Source organism: Madurella fahalii (assembly GCF_045866475.1).
Source record: "Madurella fahalii IFM 68171 DNA, scaffold_5, whole genome shotgun sequence".
Taxonomy (NCBI): Eukaryota; Fungi; Ascomycota; class Sordariomycetes; order Sordariales; genus Madurella; species Madurella fahalii.
Window position 1 is genome coordinate 4,362,267 of NW_027263975.1, and position 18,868 is coordinate 4,381,134.

Consider the following 18,868-nt stretch of genomic DNA (forward strand, 5'->3'; position numbering starts at 1 on the left):
AAAAAAAAAAAAAAAAAAAAAAAAAAAAAAAAAAACCAATAAATAAATAAATGAAAATTGTCTTGCAGTAGAGACGGAGAGGAGCTTAGGGCCTCTCGTCAGACGGAGGCGCTTACTGGGATAAAGCCCTGGAGGCTGCATCTTTCGGAGGACCTACACGCAGTAAACGCAAGGCATTTTTAAAATTACGTTGCAACTCAGGGAGGGTTGTCTGCGCCCTTGATCCTCACACCGGACATCTAACTTTCACATTGTTTCCACAGTTGCTGTTCGCTCAATTTGACATCTTTCCTTTGCGTGCATGATGCTCTCTTTCTGATCAAAGGGGCTCTATCTCCACACATTGTTTGACCTTGTCTGGGCTGCAGGAACCTGCTGTTCTAGTTAGCTGGCCCTAGTGTAAATGCATCCTTTGGTTTTCTGCCTGTATATAAATTATCCATCCTATGCAGCTAAAGTCCCTCAAAGCAATGCTCTCTTAGGTTTTAGCTACTTAGGTCTCTTGCTCACGATCTTCAGAGCAGGTAGCAGTATCTTCGTCTCGCGCACCCCTGAGTAATATCTTAGTCTCTTCCCTTCGCTCGAATATTCGATATGCCCTAGGCGCGTCTTCAAGGCCGTAGGTCGCAGAGAAGACAAACCCTGGGCTTGCTCGTCCACTGCTAACCAGAGCTACCAAGGCCGGAATCGTCGACTTGAACTCCACTGTGCCACTTCTGATCTGCATCTCCTTGAACGTAAGCTGTGCTACCGGCAATTGGACAAAAGGGTTAATATGCTCAAATCCAGGCGCTGGGTTCGTAGGCGTCTCAGTGACGTAGATGCCGATAATGCCGAAGCCGCCTCCGCCGCGCGTGATCTTGATTGCCTCTTGAAATACAAAATCCTGCTGCGGCTTCAGTTCAGTATTGAGGCACACGGCACCCACGGCGTCGACGGTACGCTTAACACCAGCCGGGTTCCGCCGCAGAATCTGCTCCGAGGCGCTGCCACCACGAGTGAAGTTGATGGGGATAGCTCCGATGGCAGCGGCCTTGGCAAGGCGAGATGGAACGTAGTCGATAACGTAGACGAGAGACGCCCCACGGATGATAGCGCTGTAGGCTACTAGGAGGCCGACGGCCCCAGCTCCGAAGACGGCAACGTCCTCTCCTGCTTCGAAGCCTGACCAGTTGAGCCCGTTCCAGGCGACGGGCCAGACATCACAGAGCGGGAGCCACTCTTTGTCATCCAGTCTCTCGGGGATCTTAACTAGCGAGCTGTCCGCCCACCCAACACGAGCATAGGTGGCTTGCATGGTCCATGCCTTGTTAGCGTTGCTCTGTTGGTCTGGATCCTGAGGGTTATATGTACTTTGTAGGCCTTCTGCCTGCCCAAATTCAGGGCCGACGCCGAAGGGTTGACGAGTCCCATCCAATAGGGGCACCAAGGTTGGTTTGGCAAGCAATCGACCGTCTTCGGAAATAGCAACAATGATGACACGATCCCCCACGCTGAAGAAGTCGACAGCGTCTCCGATCTCTTCAATGATACCGACGGCTTCATGACCCAAGCCATAGGGGAGCTGGTCCGTTTGGGCAAAGATGCCGTGGTAGATGTGCAAATCCGATCCGCAGATGGCAGACGACGTGATGCGAACGATGGCGTCTTCTGGCCGCTCGATCCTGGGCCGAGGAACGTCGCTGACTTTGACCTCGCGGAGGTTACCCTCCCATTGAACAGCTTTCATGGTCCTACGGGTTGGAGCACTCATAGCTGCTTTAATATATCAAAATTTTTCAATATAAACTCTAGAGCGGTTGAAGGATATGGAACAGTGTAGTTCTTGTTCGTAGAGTTGCGAGCTGGGGGGATGGGATAAAGTACGCGATCATCTCGTCTCTATTTATCCCCGTTCACAATGCGTTGGTCGGAAACAACGGATGGTTACTAAAAGGTGAACATTCTGCTTGGCAAGTTGGGGTGGAATCCTGCCGTCCACGAGACCACTCCAATCCGAACTCTCGTATACTCGGCTGCCGAGATACCTAGTGGAAGTGCGAGCTGGCCAACCCAAGTTTTCGTTCCCAGATCGTCTGACCATAGGGATGATGTCAAACAAAAATCGGAGAGGTCATGGGATACAGTCAGCAATGAGAAAGGTCGACAATACGTCGACTTTATGAGGAAGGTAAAGTATCCTTCAGAATCCTTTGCCGACCAGAATGTGCCAAACCGAGCTCGAATTATTGGCTTTCTCGAAGAGCCATAACTCTAGAAATTCGGTTAGGGTTAAAGAAGTCCGGTTTAGGGAGGTTGCGTTAGTAGGCGTTTAAGGATCTAATTACATCTTAATTGGATTATCCAAAACACTTGACTGTAGTTCTGTAAGGAAGTAGTCCTGCGCTCCGATTGATAGCTGAATTACTTTGGAAGACGGAATTCTTCACGACGTATGGCACTATCACACTGACACTACGTGGTCGAAGTGGGCGATGGCGATGTGGAGTGGGTTTCCATATGCACTGGTAAGCAACGACGACACCTTCGAGAAAGGGGCAACACAGGACTGTAGAGTGGCATCCCTCTGCCACTCGACCCCGCGACGTGAATGAGCCTATCCGTTGAACGTGCGTTACAGACGTTGTCTAACTTGGATTCTCAACTTCCAAGATGCTCAGGCGCCACCTAACAGCGTCGCCGTCCCATTTCGCTCCGACCGACACCGGAAAAGGCACAGCGCCAAAGCCTCAACGTCTGCGTCCAGCTCTTTCAAGTGCCTTCAAACTCTCTCCAGTGGGTCGACGCTAACATGTCCTTACGGTAGACTCGACCCAAAGTCTTCATCTATCCAATCCTCCACGACATCGCAACAACCAAAATATCCTCACTTTCTCAAGCATCACAGCCAGATACAACATAGCTTATTCTAGGTCTTCCACTTGACCAATAATGCAAGTGCTGTAAGTAGATTCCCTCGTTACGTCCACCATTCCTCTGAGCTACAGGCCTACTCTTTCGGCTGCCTTCCAGTGGGGGATCCCGATTGTCCAACAAGTTCTAGAAGGAGCCTTGGAAGTGGAAAGGTCATAGCAAGGTTCGTCAGTTTCTCGGCCATTGTGAGCACATAACTTTATCTGCAGATCTGGGGGATGAGACACAATAGGTCCCGGCGGAAGTAGAGATCGTTGTTAGATCATTTCACGCCAAAGCGCCTATCACCGGGAGAGGACCACCCGAGCGGATACAGAACCAAGAAGTCTAACCGCATTCTGTCTACTTGATGACATTGGATCCAAGTTGCTCCGATTAACTCATGGAACGGAACCTCCGATTTCCGGTCCAGCCCCTCCCACTTCGTTGCCCTCATTGCCAAGCACACCAAGCATCCAACTCTGCAAGGGGAAGACTCGGAAAAAGGAAAACTCACAGCAAGTGGCCGACTTCTTTGCTGCGTAGTCGTTACCTACAACGTTTGAATCTCCGTCGTGCTACTCCTCTTCCTGCTGACCCCCATTGAAACGGCCACCGTTGTTGCGTTGGAACTTCTCTGACAATCCAATTGGATGGGCGATCAACCAGTTCTGTTGACACAGCGGCCGACAACCGCTCGATATTGACGGCTTGGGGCTGCAGCACCCAGTTGAGTTGAGGATCCGTGACCAGCGAAACATGGATGCTCCACGGCTGTTGATGGGGCGGTGCAGTAGGTTGTTCTTTTTCCGCCACAGTTCCGGCACCGCATAGAACTGAGTCCTGTTCAACGTCAAAAGCCTGCCTTCCTGCCCTCTGTACATTGCCATGGCGGTAAGAAGCGCGCCTTAGGGGGGGAGCGGTATAAGAAATGTCGATGTTGACACCGCGGAGTTGTATGTGAGCAGTGGCTTAGAGCGCGGGCGCTGGCAACCTCTAATTATAAGTGCGGCAAGGTGGGACGTTGCCGAGACGGCGGGGGAGACGTCTTCCCCACCAGGGGAGATCGCATTCGTAAAACCAGACGCAGAAACTTGAAGTGCAGCGATCGTGATGGCCTATATTTGCAATAAGCGAAGAGCCTGCGATCCTGATGGTAGAGGACCGAGTACTGTTGTTCGAGGTAATCGCCTCGTCCGTGGAAGTAGGTGTAGATGCAAAATTCTGGTTTTCGGCCTTCGATAAGGGCGCGGATACAGGTCGGGACAGTAGGTCCAAGGGAAACCAAGTCAAGCGGCAAATGGCCACGATGCCCCTAAACAGTCTGTACGGCAAATGCCCGTGGCCGACACCTGGGACCTAACCTTAATATCCTAGGCCTATAACGTATAATATATCCCAACGTAGTATACTTCTCTTTTATACTTCGCTAGTTACTTGCCTATAGGGTCTAGCAAACGGCCATAACATAATTACGCCAATCGATTCTTCATAATAAAGCTCTATTTAACGATACTGGTTACAGCTGCGTAGCATCGGTTACGCTGCCGCAATAAGGCCGAAAATCAGGCTCGACTGCGTACAGCCAGCTGTCTGGCACCAATGGGCCTCTGACTATTGATCACTGGACAGGCGGCCGCATCAACCCACGGTCGGCGGCCACGCCGCCCAACCCTATACCCGGACCTAGGCTTCTTTCCTTTTCAACCTGTACGAGCAGCAAGCGAAAGCGATTATTCGTCGGAATGTGTGCTGCTTAATGAGGAAGTTGGATTATGAATCCGTTAGACCTGTCTCCGTTGCAGATTCTCTCTGTGCGTGAGTAAGGTAGTGAGTAGCCAGTTCTTGGAACGGTCGCGAGTTGCGCGCCCACTGTACTGGTCAATATACTGGCAAGCCCAGATGGGGTCAGAATCAGCGGCATCTCGAATCTGTTCATCCATGAGCACATTATAGAGCAGATTGGCGACGCCAAAGGAAGGGGGATGTCGAGAGACCCCGAAAAATCAATCAGGCGCCAAGCCCTCGCGAGGCGGCTGACGGATCTATATTGACTGAGTAAGATACAACCCGCCATGCAGGTTGGTGGATTGTGCATTGATGCTACGACGCTGCAAGGAACGTCGTTGGTTCTATCCGTCAGCACTAAGCTAGTTCTACCAATGGTACCGAGGTGTTATGGGTACTCTGGGGTTCAGAAAGACCTGCGCCACAGCACTAATGTACTACTCAACTTCAAAATCGTGTAACAACAATCATTTATCCAGACAATTTCCTACTGAAAAGAGTGCTATAGCAGTTGTATCAATACTCGATAGGTCCTCCCTTTGACTGCTTCAATAAATCCATTATCTCGCCCAACTTTTTACAAATAAATTCGTTAGTACCTCAGCCCAAGTCCTTTCAATCGCTATAACCATCTGGATCCTGTGACGTTGTGCAGAGGTCTGAATCTTTATCCAGTGCTAGATATTCTCAAATAGGAGAGAATTGGGGACTAGGGTGGCCAACCTAAGATCCGGATCCCGGCAGCTCCTTTGACTGCATTAACGAAACCTCCCTTGGTTTAGTTGGCTCTCCCGGGGTAGGACAGCAACAGAACCTTTATGTGGCCCGCAAAACAGCCCCAAACCCCTAATTTAGTCTAGATGTTCTTGAATGTTAGTTAAAGACAGTCAAGACGGAATTACTCTTCCGGGGTGCAGGTAACGTAAATCGCTCGGCCGTCCCCGCCTACCTCGAAATAGGCCTCGTCAGACAACAAACAAGACCCCACGCGGTCTATTTATTCCGCTTTCGGAAGATTTCGATATTCTAACCATCCTAGCTGCTTTGTTGTGAGGAAAAAGATGAAAGAGCGGTCAAAATCGAGGTTGGGAGGTGTAAGTGATCTGTGGGATGGCAAGGATGAAAATTGGGTTAGTTGGTGGGGGAGTGGCGCATGACTTTTTGGACCCCATTGTTACATACACGAATGACTACGTCCGAAGATCCTTCCTACACGTGCAGTAACTTTGACGACCGATCCTTGGTCCCCCTCTCTGCAGTCGGTCAGGGCACGCACATAAATAAGCAGGAAGATCCCAACTTTCTCTCCTCATATCAAGCAACAAATACTGTACAGAACAGACGTTCCCAACCCCCGACCACCTCAGACAAGATGCAACTCGCTGCCCTCGCTGCCCTTCTCTCCTTCGCCGCTTTTGGGGCTGCGCAGACGACCACGTCGCTCCCCTGCCAAAACGGCAAGTATCTCCCTCCAACACTGACGATAATTGTATTTATTTCCAGAGTAATAACCTAGTGCTAAAACTCTATTTCGACACAGGGCAATACTCCTGCGGAACCAACAATGGACAGCCAGCCATCTACATCTGCAGCAATGGGCAGAGGCTTCTCACTGCTATCTGCGCTCGTCGTTGCGATGTGGTCAACGGTATTCCGTATTGCGTATAATGGGGAGCAACGTGGTTATGGAGCTTAGGTTGAAGGTCTTATGTGGCACGATATGTCCCATTTTGGTAACCCAGACGGTTCATATATTTGGACTGGGGGAAGCGTGACTGGCTCGGATGCTAGGCTCGATAATTCGATGTGGGGATCAACACCCTCAAAATTGAGGTGTATCCTCTGTCATTGATATGAGGCTTCGGTCATTAAGAGAGGCAGCCATGGACCCTCTGTTCAGATGGGATAGGATGTTTTTCGTTGTCTTCAATCGATCACTAGAAGTTTCTATAGATCGTACGACCGTCAAAGGCCCCCTTTCATGCAACGCAGTGGAAGAATCATTGTGCGTTCATTACACCCCGATTCCCTGCGTTCAAACCAGGAATTCTGAAGACAGGTTCCATCATATCGACGTGCTAGCACCCTGCTCAATTGTTGTGCAACTCGGATCCTTTGCCGCTCCTATTGATGCCCCCCTGCACGAAACGTCTGGCAAACATGACACGGTACACTTCCTGAATTAAAACACAGCTTCTAAACGGAAGGAGTGTCGACCGCATTACCCATGGTTGGCATCCCAACCACTTCGTATTTAATTAGGCATAATTATATTAAGCGCAGGAAGGACCACCGCGACTGGTTGATGAGCGAAGTAATGCACGCCTGCAGAGAAAGTCCACGAAGTAGGATACGCCTATAGGTAAGATCACTTTATGAACTAGTTGATCATTTTTACAATAGGAGTTGTTTTTCAGGGGTAGTATAGGACCATTGCTTGAATATTGGTGTATATCTTTTTGCAACACCACGACTTCACCTATCGCCTCCGTTTCCCCCTTTCAATTGCTACTGTTTGATCGTAGAGATATCAACCCTTGGGGCTAAATGATAAGAATAAGTAAGCACGTTTGGAAAACCACCAGGATTATTCAACGTGTCCAGTCAACAAGATCCCGGAATCCCCAATCATCGTGGACCCATTGACGTAGCTTACGCCAGCACTGAAGTGAAAGACGGTAGCCTCTGCAATCTCGTCGACTTGAGCTGGCCTACCCAATGGCGATGTCTTCTTGACCACGTCGGCCGTCGGAGGAATTCGGCAGCATTCTTCTCTGCGCATTGGCGTGTCAACCGATCCGGGACAGATAGCATTCGCACGGATGCCATCCGACGCGCCTTCGAGGGCTGTTGTTCGCGAGGTTAGCAAGGAACCCAGGAGGAAGTCAGAGAATGGGGGAATACAAGCTACCTAGTAACACGCGACCTGCATCGCATCAAGGGGTTTGCGGCAATGATAAAGGAGTAAGACGTCACAACAGCCTTGGTATCCCTAACAAGGCGTGCTTGGACGTGATGTAAGCATTCTGCCAGGGACAACTCCGTATGCGAAATTTGAAGCGACACTGACGATGCTTCACGGCCGAGGCTTCGGGTCCCGTGCCTGCTCGTAGCCTTGCGAGGTTCCCGGGTTACCATTCGCCTAGACACGGCCCGGCAGACACGTAACCGGCCGGTCGTGTTGATGTCCATGACCCCTTCGAAGTCATCGAGATCGACGTCTTTCAGACGTGTATACGTGGCCATGGCAACCTACCGACGCAAGTTGGTAGGGAATTAATAACAAGGAGCTCTCGCCGCTACCGGGCTGTGATCGCTTACACCTGCGCTGTTGACGCAATACTAATTCTCTCGAAATTCTCCACTGCACGGTCCCACCATGGCTTGTATCTCGCCGCATTAGTGATGTCGACTTTCACCGGAAGGGTTGCGTAGCTCGGATTTGTGGCCATACGGTCGCCTAGCAACTAGGAATATCTTCACGGGAAAGTTGGATACAGGGAGGGTGAGGGAGAATGGAAGGGGGGTATCCGAAAAAACTCTACCCTAGACCCACCCAAATAGTCAAATCGACACAAGTCAAATCGAAACAAGTCAAATCGAAACCTAGCATATCAAGCCAAATCTGGCTTATCTGGAACAAATTAAGCCAAATAGAGGGCCAGATTTTACTTGTTTAACTTGTTGGGAGCGTTGGTTCTATATGCGCGAGCACTGCGATATATCTCAGGTGGAGATGTTCGGGTCCCTCTCGGGCACCGAAGCCAGCCCGGAGCCGCTCGGTTGCTGTCGCTTCACGCCAACTTCCCTTGCCACTTGGACTTCCCTGTTTAAGAACTTTGCGATTAGAGCAGTCGACACATATAAAACGGTCTAATCTTTGCGCTCGTCATTTCCACCTCAAAGACGTTCCGGCTTCACAATTTTTGCCATGGCCTCGCCTTCACCAGCAGACTCACCCGCCCCGTCATTGCCATTTACCTCATTGAATGACGATAAGTCGACAACCATTGTCCTTCTCCACGGAGGCTTTACGTGTCGCCTCGAGTTTGCACTCGTCGTCCCGTACCTCTCTGACTTCCACGTCCTTCTCCCCGACCTCCCGTTGCATTCCGCGTCACGCCACATTAAACCGGGCACGACCGACAAGTCGGCCTGGTATGTCGCACAACTCATTCGATCGCACGCCCACGGCGGAAAAGCCCACGTCGTTGGTGTCTCCATGGGCGGCTACATAGGCCAGTGCCTCGCGCTGGACCAGCCTGACCTCGTACTCTCGCTCTTTGTCACGGGTGCTGCTCCGGCAGTTGGGAAACGCTTATTCATGGCGCGCTGGCCAAGAGTAACCTATTATACCATGAAGCTTATGCTGCATTGGCTCCCTGACTGGGTATACCGGTATCAAACTTCATTACTTGGCCTAAGGCTGAGTAACGAATTAGTGGCAGAGATGAGGGACAACATCACCTGGCAGCTGGTCCAAGATATGTTCCCGTGGATCTTGTCCTTCACTTTGGATCACGTGCGGCAGTTGAAAGTACGGACTCTATCTATCGCGGGGGCGAAGGGGGATGACGTGCCTATGATGGAGAGGACGGCCGATGCGTTGAGGAGCAGGCGGACTAACCAGGACGAGGTGTGGCCTGAGGATGGATCAGGAGCCATTGTGTTAAGGGAGGCAACGCATGCGTGGGACATGCAGTTTCCAGAGCTCTTTGCTCAAGGGGTATCAGCTTGGGTTAAGAGAGAGAAATTACCGAACGAGTTTGAGAGGCTTTAATAGCTACAGAACCCTGTTAGATAAGATGTCGTCGCGAGATTTTCTTTTCCATCGGACTCGTTACGAGAAGTCCAAGTAGAAACACTGGAAATAGGGGTGCTTTTGTAGAAGTTGTCTAAATTCGTATGCAATGAGCTACCACGGTCACAGTTGAAGACGACTTGCTTGCTATTGGCTGATTGTCTAGACCGTCCGGTCACAATGTGTAGCCACATGGTGCTGCCCAAGCGGCCATCAATGGCATAGTCTCCTTAGCAGGTACGCTCTTCGGCGCCCTCCTCTTCTTCTAGCTGATGGGGTTGTATGTGGCTTTACGACAACTGGACCTTCTCCAGTCATATGCGCCGTTATTCTAATCCTGAGTTGAGACGTATGGAAACATTGAATTACTTCATGGGGAGTAGCTATGGCCTGGGATGAAGCTAGTATATATCATTTTAGCTTTCGGATTAGCCAACATGTTTTCGTGCATGCTGTTGGATGATATGAATGTCAAGTCGAGGGACAACGATGGCCGGAGACCTCTCTATGGGCCGCCGGGGGTGGACACGAAGCGGTGGTCAAGATGCTGCTCGACACGGGCAGGGTCGATGTGGATTCGACGGGCGATAGCGGTTGGGCGCCTCTCTCATGGGCCGCCGTGAATGGGCACGAGGCGATGGTCCAGATGCTGCTCGACACGGGCAACGTTAATATTTCGCGGCGGACGATGCATATAGATCGTACTGCAGAACCACCTAGGACGCGTTAGACCTGCCTTTGCTAGTACCTCGGAATTGGATACTACTATGCGGATACCTTTCTACGACTGTCAGTCTCGGTACGAGAGCGTATATATCATTATGCTGGTCTAATAACCGGTCGCCGTGTCGAATTCGGCCGGCAGCCCGATGACGATAATGCCTACGACACGGCCGTGCTGGCAGACATCTGCCTCCAAGTAGCATGCGAAATCGAGGTCCTCGTCCTCCAGTACAACACCTGGGTATTCACCGAAGACAAGATCGACGAGAAGCTCATGTCTCTGTAGGCGATGAGGCCAGAAGCATGTACCAACCTTCGGAGGTGGGGGGAAATTTGTAGCTCGATAGCCAGAACTAGAGGTCTTCATGGCCTTATATAAGGCCTTCCTTTCTTTTACAACTAACTGGCGTCTACTACTGTTGTTTCCCTATTACTTATTAATATAGGTTTTTTGCCTGGCTTATACGGTACGGTTTTCCTACGTATATAGCGGTAGAAGGTCCGGCACACCCTATTTTGGCTAAAGCGGTGTAGGAAGAAGAATAATTCTAGACAGTCTCTCAGGATCTATTGTATCTAGTCTACCTGATAGTTGATCGAGTTTTGGTTAACTATAGCTCAATCTTACTCTACAAGCTCTTTAACCACAAAATACTCCTAATAAGGCAGTTTTCTAGTATACTGTTAGATCTCTACCAAACTCTTCCAATGGGGACGAAATCTTGGCTTAAAGGGTAGTTAATATAGCTCTTAAGCTCGTTAGCATGCTTCTACTTGTGACGATATTCCTAGATGGGTTAGGATGCCCAAAAAGCCGGGTTTAGTGTACCTGTTCTTTTGTCCATGAGGTGACACGGTCTTAGCCCCTCCATCCGGATTTCCCCCATCTCCGCCGACCCTTGTCCACATGCATTTCCCGCCAATGTTGTGGCACATGGCCGACCGCACAGCAAATGGTACCTTTGCACCTCTTGGCGGGGTATCTCAAATGCAGACATCCAGCAATAAGACGGATTTGAACGAGCTTGGTCACGTTAAGTTCGCGCAACACACACCCTGACGTCTGTTCAGGAACAAGGGCCACGGTCTTCCGTGGCGCACCTCGCCGCGACACCTCGCGAATTGTCCGATCTCTCCGTCGCTTCCCTGTGTCTCGCTGCAACTCTCTTTGCTGCGGAGGAGCTGCACCCACCATCTGCTCAATAAGCCGAGAAGACAGGGTTTATAGTCTCGATACCCGGCGAATGATAAAGCCGCATGCAGGACATGGATGCGACCCCGCAACTGCCAGCCCTCCACGCTGTCGTAAGGCTCGTGGCCACGGCCTTTTGCCCTTCAAATAGCCCATGGGTGGCATTTCCAGTGCTTGAGGTGCGTTGCCAGGTTTTCATCTAGCACCAAGGACTTGTGGCGACTCAAATTGGGTACAGCAACAATGAGCATCCACATACTACTACCGATGCCGGGGCAGATCCTAGCAGCGAGTAACCTCACTCACTATCTGCTGGTGGCGCTGCTTGCTTTTTTTGCCTACCTCCTCTTGTCATACCTGAACTCCCCACTGCGGCAATACCCCGGCCCTCTCTTAGCCAGTAGGCGGCTTTCCAACTCCGTCCTTTCGGAGGATTCACCGAACTGACCATCCCATCCAGAATTTACCAACCTTTGGCGACTCTATTATATCTCTCGGGGTAGCTTCCAGCACGACCTGGCCCGGCTTCACAAGAAGTACGGGCCAGTGGTACGCATCGGACCCAACGTCCTTGATGTCGACGACCCGGCGCTACTCAAAACGGTGTTTGGTACCAAGGGGGATTGGAAAAAGGTTTCATCCTCAAATTCAGCGCTGTAACGCTTTGCCACAAAAGAACTCCCGTCGCTAACCAAACGTGACCCGATATCTAGACTGGGTACTACGATTCCGCCAGCGCCCTCGTTGATGGCCACATTGTGCATAACCTCTTCAGCCATATCGATGAGGACAAACACGCGGCAGAGAAAAAGCCGATCGCCAAATACTACTCTCCCACCGGTGTCGTAACCTTTGAGCCGCTCATAGACAAGGCAATCACGCAGCTCTGTGTCGAGCTGGACAGGCGATTCGTCGCTCCGAATACAGCCGGTGCCGGGAAGGCCTTTGATCTGGGAGACTGGATACTGTACTGTTCGTCTCTCTGCCCTTCAATCCTGGTCTCTCCCCTTGTCCCCTTATTTCCTCTTCGCCTACTTTTTCTTTTTCGAGAGAGTGAGCTCTAACAATAGCCTGCCATTATCAGATGCCTGGGATGTCGTGGGCACCGTCACATTTTCCCAGCCCCTCGGCTACCTTTCCGCAGGCACCGACTTCGACGGCACCCTCCGCGCATCCGAAAATCTGCTCGACTATTTCGCCTGGGTAGGATGCATGCCCTTCCTCGACCTTCTGCTGCACAAGAACCGCCTGGTACAACGCCTCCGGGGCCCGGGAGGCTTCAGCGCTCTCGCTGCCACATGCGTCGGCCGACTCATCGCACGATACCAGGGCGCCGATGATTCCCGAAACCCCACGCAGCCGGACTACCTGGACCGCTTCATTGAGGCGAAGTCTGTAGATCCGCAAATCGACGACAACCAGATCGTGTCGTGGATCGTGATCAACATGGGCGCTGGCGCCGACACCACCGCCATCACCATCCGCTCGGCGCTGTACTACAGCCTACGTACACCGGGCGTTTGGGCGCGTCTGCGCGCCGAACTCGCCGATGCGGGCCTCTCAGCCGCCGAGTGCCCTGTTGTCAGCATCAAGCAGGCACGTCGACTGCCGTATCTCGATGCTGTCGTGCGCGAGGCCATACGTTACCTCCCCGGTGTCTCGCTGGGGCTGGAGCGTTATGTGCCGGCCGGCGGGCAGCGCTTGTCGTCGAAGGGTCAGGTTCATGATAGTACCGTTCCGGAGGGCACCATTCTGGCTTTCAACCCATGGATCATCAATCGGAACCGCGACGTATGGGGCTCTGATTCCTATGAGTTCCGGCCCGAGCGATGGCTGCGGAGTGACGGAGAGAGCGAGGAGGCGTTTGCGCGGCGGTTGAGGGCCATGAATGATGCGGATCTTAGTTTTGGTGCTGGTTCGAGGATGTGCATTGGTAAGAACTTGGGGCTTATGCAAGCGTATAAAGTTGTTGCGACGCTGGCGTTGAACTATGATATCGAACTGGTGCATCCAGAGCGCGAGTGGACTGTTACTAATAGCTGGTTTCCGCGTCAGAAGGGATTGGACGTTCGCATGGTGAGGAGGGCAGCTTAGGCTTTGCTTGCTCAGACTTGACGTTGGCACATTTCTGCTAGAAATCATAAGGTGGTGATATGATGGGAATAAGGACACAAGTTGGAGGGAAATATCGAGTTCAAATGTTCTGGCAAAGCGAGCGAGTCTTTTGCAAGCGATGCCGGAGCCCTAGCAGGAGGGAATGCCAGAGTGTTGAATACGATGATTCGTTGTGTGTCTATCTATCCAGTGAACCATGCCAATCTCGAACTCAATCTATCTCATCAATCTTCTCGACTCATGACCCTCCTACCTGCGTACCATGCCTGGAAGCTCAATGAGCCTTTGGAAACACCAGCTACGACAAGGCCGGGTATGCTTGGCGGCTGGGACAGGGTTACGTAGGTAAACTCGGGCGAAGTTAACGACCGCGCCGATAGTAACGAGACAGATGGACTGACTTGCGAAGGAGAGATCTGAGGTTTGGGGAGAAACCTCGCGTACTGTTGAGCGCGCTGGAAAGTTGGTGCTGGTGGAGTTGCATGTAACTGTGCATCAGCTGCTCCTCGCGGTTTATAGTGCCCTTCCCCTAGGCGGATCCGGGACGGCGCGGCATTCCGTACACCCGTGGAGAGCTGATGGGGTGAAAGTTAGCGATTGCCGTCGGTTGTCCGTGGTCTGTTAGGGATGAACTACAGCCTCCTTGCACGTACGTGCATTATAACCAGGCTTGCCGTATATACTGCAGCACTGAATCTTCGTACGAGCCTCCCCTGTACCACCACCATTTTGTTGTGTTTCCTGGATTACCTGCCTACCCACGGCCTTCTGATCTAGTAGATCCTATGCTTCTTGTATGGTAAGTGACCCTCTAAGCTGTATATATACTTTTTTAGCTCTCTATCTCTTACTAAGCCCTTCATTGACCATATGTAGTATAGAAACCTTGCTACGTAAAATAGCTACCTCGTGTATCACAGCAATTATTCCTTTAGCTAATACGTCTATAGTAGCTAGTATAGATGTTAGAGAGCTACCCTGATGCTTGGATATCCGGGTTTTAATAAGCTCTAACTATGAGGTAGCTTCTTGAGAGATGTATAGTGTTTATGAGATCTAAGGTTGTACTGTGCTTAGCCTTGAGCTTGGGGGTGTTGGGGTGTGAATGCGTATATCTAGCTTAGATATTACCCTCTCTGAGTCGTACGGTATAAGGCCAGCTCTGGTAAAGCTACCCTAGATATTTTCTTCTGTAATTGAAGTAAAAAAAGCTGCTCTGAACTTATAACGTACATGATAAGCGAGTGACTAGAACAAACGAGTGACTACTTTTCTACCAAACACACTACCCTACCACCAATATCTCAATTTCTTAACAATGTAAAATAGTAATCACTTCAAATGAAGCCCAATTAATTCTGGCTATTGCCGCTCTTGAAAAAGATCTAAATCTTAAGGTTGTAACTGCAGCAAATGTCTATAACGTTGATCGCAGCACCTGTCGGAAACACGGCACCTCTGAATCTTGGGAAATGACAGTTGAGGATTTTTGTGTGTCTTGTCTTGATTGTCTCTTTCTGTCTCCTGTTTTTTTTCTGTGCCCCCCTCTATCTCTGCTGGAGACCTTGCTCCTTTTATAGACGAGATACACGTACAGGATGACGTCTATACAGTGGCGCAGTTAGCTACCAGTCTTCCTTAGCTCAATAGAGTACATGGGTTTGGCTCCTGCACTAGATCCTGTGATCCTGATCCTTTGGACTAGCACCTGACCCTTTTGACAGTTTATATCGGCTGGATGATAGACTTTAGACATCGATACTTGCTTTTTTAACATCGGAAATACACTGTCAAAACAGGCAGTTATATTATTGTCTCTTCGCTACACCAGTATACCTGATCGACTGTATTGGCGACGACGAATGTCGTATAGTACAGCGTGGCGGTAGTGATAGTAGTGGTAGTAGTAGAGGTATCGGCTACTGCCGCACTCTTAGGGTCGAGTTTAGCGAGTTCTCTTGCAGACTACCCAGGGCGGTGTCCGGCAACGACGACTCGGTCCGATCCGCCTCGGTAGGCGGCGAGCCCGAGAGCCGTATATCCCGTAGCTGGGGAGCCGCCAGCGTAGTAGGCGGTAGAAGGAATTAAATAAAACAAAAAGAACTATCGAATCCAAGGAGCGGCTCGAAGTAAAGTGCTGAAAAGCATACCAGTGGGTTAGACGGTCGAGGTCGTTGCCGAATGTCGAGGGCGAACAGATAATCTTGATAGCGATGCTGTTCCAAGCTTTCTACAGTTCTTATAACCGCTTATCTCGGCAAAGCGCCAGCCTCGTATAGAAGTTGTCGATATTTTTGGCCTCGTATGCAGTGTCGCTGATGTCGTAGTGGAATGCTTTGATGCTTTGGATCCTGTAGGGCGCCGTATTGTACTTCGCTTCCAGTTTCGTGGACAGGTCCTCAGGCGCCAGGTCAACCTTCTACCACTCCCAGCGCCAAGGGGAGTCTTCAGTGATGTCTGGAATCCAGGCCTCACGTGCGCCAGCGTCCATTGCGCTCTGGATTTTGGCATGACAAGATGAGAGAGGGAGGGAGAGGGGCTTGTCCCGCAAAAGCAGCTGGCTGGCCAACGAATGGCGGAGCTTGAGCAGGGGGCCAGAAAAGGGGAGCGCGAGGTCCTCCGGTTCCTGCCGGCTTGGCATCTGCCTAACCGCCGTCCTCCCTCCACAACAGCGTAGCCGATTGCCAAAAAAAACGGACGAAGCAAGGTTCTGGCTCTTGCAAAGTACCCCAGTTGCTATTCTGCTGTGTTCGACTGTATCCTCGTTCGTTATCCCTTCTTGCAGTCATGTCGTGGTCAGCACTCTCAGATTCCCACGTGTACGATGCGCTGGAGCAAGAGTCGCACTTTGGCGGCCTGTGCGACGACTCTAAACGAGTCGCAACCTTCGGCACGGTCGACGTTTGGGAATTATCGCCAGGTTCGTCAGGATTTGTCTCGGCTCCGACTTCCTGTTTTCTGAATCTTCACTTCTTACATACCCTACTTTGCTGACATAATTCAGCTATAAAGCGCAAGAATGGTGACGCTACCGGCTGGACTCGACGAGCTTGTCGTCCAGATGATCTTGACACCGCTGCGATTCGTATTATGTGAGACTCGCTTGACAACAACCAGACCGAGGCCTTGGACTCGGCACAACTTCTAACTCTGAAGGCTAGCTTTGCTCCTTATCCAAACAATGAGACAGCAAAAGTCCTAAGCGCTCTGCTCAAAAAGCTGGGCATTCCCTCAGAGTTCGCTGCGGAACGCCCATGCAGCGTCACCCACAGCATCGGCTCTCGTGAGGGACAGGACGGCTCCATGACGGCATGGTTTCACACACTAGCTAAAAACGTTCAAAAGAAAGGAGACAACACTAATGTCGTTCAGAACCTGGTAGCCCGCGCAGGTCAGCCGCACGGACGGCAACGGGACGCCTCTCCTGCGGTGCCCGGTACCGACGAGACGTGGTCGCGATCAGGGTACTGTTTATCGGTTCCAATTGGCACACGCTCCCCGACCCTGATCTGTTTCGGTGCTCCGCGCAATGTCATCGAAAGACTCGGTCTTTTCCGTGAGGCTTGCTGCGCGGGATCACAGGTGGAGAAGGAGATCATGGTAGAACCGTATGCGCTCCTTGATCTTGTTGTCTATGGCTCATTCGACTACATTGATGAGAGGGTGTGGCGCATGTGTGATAGAGTGTATCCACTCGAGAAGGTGCGTTTGTCTTCTTCCCACGTACTCGAAAACGAAATATAACATGTCATCCTCTCTGTCTTTTTCTCTTCAGAGAGTCCTGCTCAACGCCTCTCTCGTCCCCTCCGCAACTCTCAGCCAGCGTAATAGCTTCGCCCTCCTGCACAACTGCTCCAAACAAATCATCCACCTCCGCGAAACAGTCGACGGTTTTCTCCTCCTCCTCGATGACCTCCGCGACATCATCCTTACCCGCAAGCCGCTCCTCAACGATGCCGACCGCGAAGTGCGAAAGACGCTAGTCGACAACCTCCGGCACAGGCGTTCCCTATTCAACAACCTCCGCCTCCGACTCACCAGCCTCCAGCGCCGAGTCGATAACTGCGTCGGATTGGAGTTTAACGTCGTTACGCTGCAGGACTCGGCGACCATGAGGAGGGATGCGAGCTCAATGAAGATCATTGCTGCGATTACGATGGTGTTTTTGCCGACGACGGCTGTAGCCTCGATTGTGGGGAGTCAGATCTTCCCGGCCAGTTTCAATGAGGAGAGTGGGACTTGGGATGTGCAAACTTCGCCGCTGTTCAAAGTATTATGGGCGGTAGCTGGCCCACTTACGCTGGTGGTCATTGCGATGTCGGCGGGGTGGAATACTTTGATGGAGCGCAGGAGTCGACGGAATTAATGGGTGATGGCATGAGTATGTGAGGAGTTGTCACACTTCAGGGACGGGAACTGTCCGACTGTTCATTGGATATGTGCGTGTGGCACGGCCAGTGGGAGAGCCCCGGACATGTTAGATTCCGCGTATGTACTTTGACGCAATATCTTTTTTTTTTTTTTTTTTGAGTGGCAATGGGGCTGCCTCGGGGAGGACGAGGTGATACTCATTACCCATCCTGCGATTATTGTGACTGGCTGTCTCCTCAATCGTCAGCTCCCGAGGGAGGGGGCGCCGTCTCGCTGCACTCGTTTATCAGCAAGATCAGACACTGGTAAAAATCGAGGAGGTTCCAGGGCGTACGAGCTGCGGTGGGAGATTCTCGCGGAGAAGCATCCAGATACGATTGGGAGGAGCTCGCGCGGACATACCATGAGCAGGACCGGTATGCTGAGGCCGAGTCGATGAAGATCGAAGCGTTGGAGCTGCGGCGGTGTTATCCTGTCCAGTGTAATGCGTTTGAAGATCGCGTTTCCAAGGGCCCATTCCTCATACTTCGTGGCATGGGCTTTGGCTGTCTCATCTTCCGAGGCTGGGCCTTGTGAATATGGCGGGGTGGGAATGCTGGGTCGATTCCGGCGCCGCAGAGAGCGAATTCGTTTTGACCGGTCGACACCTGGTTGATGCGTCTACTGCTGAGCGGCCGTTCCGTCGGTTGAAAGGTTTGAGACGTGCGCTTCCTTCTTTGTGTTCACTGGCGTGGTTCTCTCTGATGACACCCATGGAGCATCTTTTGGAGGACATAAGAGCCAGTTTGGGGCTTGAGCTCATGCCACTTGGTGCAACCAATCTTGAATAGGGCGAGCCCATGACGAACAGGAGGAGGATAAGGGGGTTGACGAAATTCACCTGAGGGCATTTATGCTGCGCGATCGTTCAGAAGGACAAAGAAAATGCTCAGAAAGGTAGACAGCTATTGGAGTCATCTCGCTGTTATCCGCAGCATCCGGATCGG

The 18,868-nt window shown here is 51.4% G+C and overlaps 5 protein-coding genes across 5 annotated transcripts; 4 read left to right on the forward strand and 1 right to left on the reverse strand.

The window, feature by feature from the left end:
• Positions 1 to 493: 493 nt before the first annotated feature.
• Positions 494 to 1,729, reverse strand: MFIFM68171_09870 (uncharacterized protein; the record flags this gene model as incomplete). Its single annotated transcript, XM_071065289.1, has 2 exons — positions 494 to 1,290; positions 1,354 to 1,729. The coding sequence occupies 2 exons, from the start codon at positions 1,727 to 1,729 to the stop codon at positions 494 to 496; spliced, it is 1,173 nt and encodes a 390-aa protein (XP_070921390.1).
• A 6,882-nt stretch (positions 1,730 to 8,611) lies between these two features.
• On the forward strand, positions 8,612 to 9,460 carry MFIFM68171_09871 (uncharacterized protein; the record flags this gene model as incomplete). Its single annotated transcript, XM_071065290.1, has 1 exon — positions 8,612 to 9,460. One exon carries the CDS (start codon positions 8,612 to 8,614, stop codon positions 9,458 to 9,460), a length of 849 nt encoding a protein of 282 aa, XP_070921391.1.
• Positions 9,461 to 9,799: 339 nt separating this feature from the next.
• On the forward strand, positions 9,800 to 10,490 carry MFIFM68171_09872 (uncharacterized protein; the record flags this gene model as incomplete). Its single annotated transcript, XM_071065291.1, has 3 exons — positions 9,800 to 9,830; positions 9,958 to 10,148; positions 10,347 to 10,490. The coding sequence occupies 3 exons, from the start codon at positions 9,800 to 9,802 to the stop codon at positions 10,488 to 10,490; spliced, it is 366 nt and encodes a 121-aa protein (XP_070921392.1).
• A 1,149-nt stretch (positions 10,491 to 11,639) lies between these two features.
• On the forward strand, positions 11,640 to 13,490 carry MFIFM68171_09873 (uncharacterized protein; the record flags this gene model as incomplete). Its single annotated transcript, XM_071065292.1, has 4 exons — positions 11,640 to 11,796; positions 11,857 to 12,029; positions 12,110 to 12,368; positions 12,481 to 13,490. 4 exons carry the CDS (start codon positions 11,640 to 11,642, stop codon positions 13,488 to 13,490), a joined length of 1,599 nt encoding a protein of 532 aa, XP_070921393.1.
• A 2,808-nt stretch (positions 13,491 to 16,298) lies between these two features.
• On the forward strand, positions 16,299 to 17,877 carry MFIFM68171_09874 (uncharacterized protein; the record flags this gene model as incomplete). The annotated part of the gene is made up of 4 exons (XM_071065293.1): positions 16,299 to 16,431; positions 16,516 to 16,603; positions 16,673 to 17,213; positions 17,287 to 17,877. The coding sequence occupies 4 exons, from the start codon at positions 16,299 to 16,301 to the stop codon at positions 17,875 to 17,877; spliced, it is 1,353 nt and encodes a 450-aa protein (XP_070921394.1).
• Between the last annotated feature and the right edge of the window lie 991 nt (positions 17,878 to 18,868).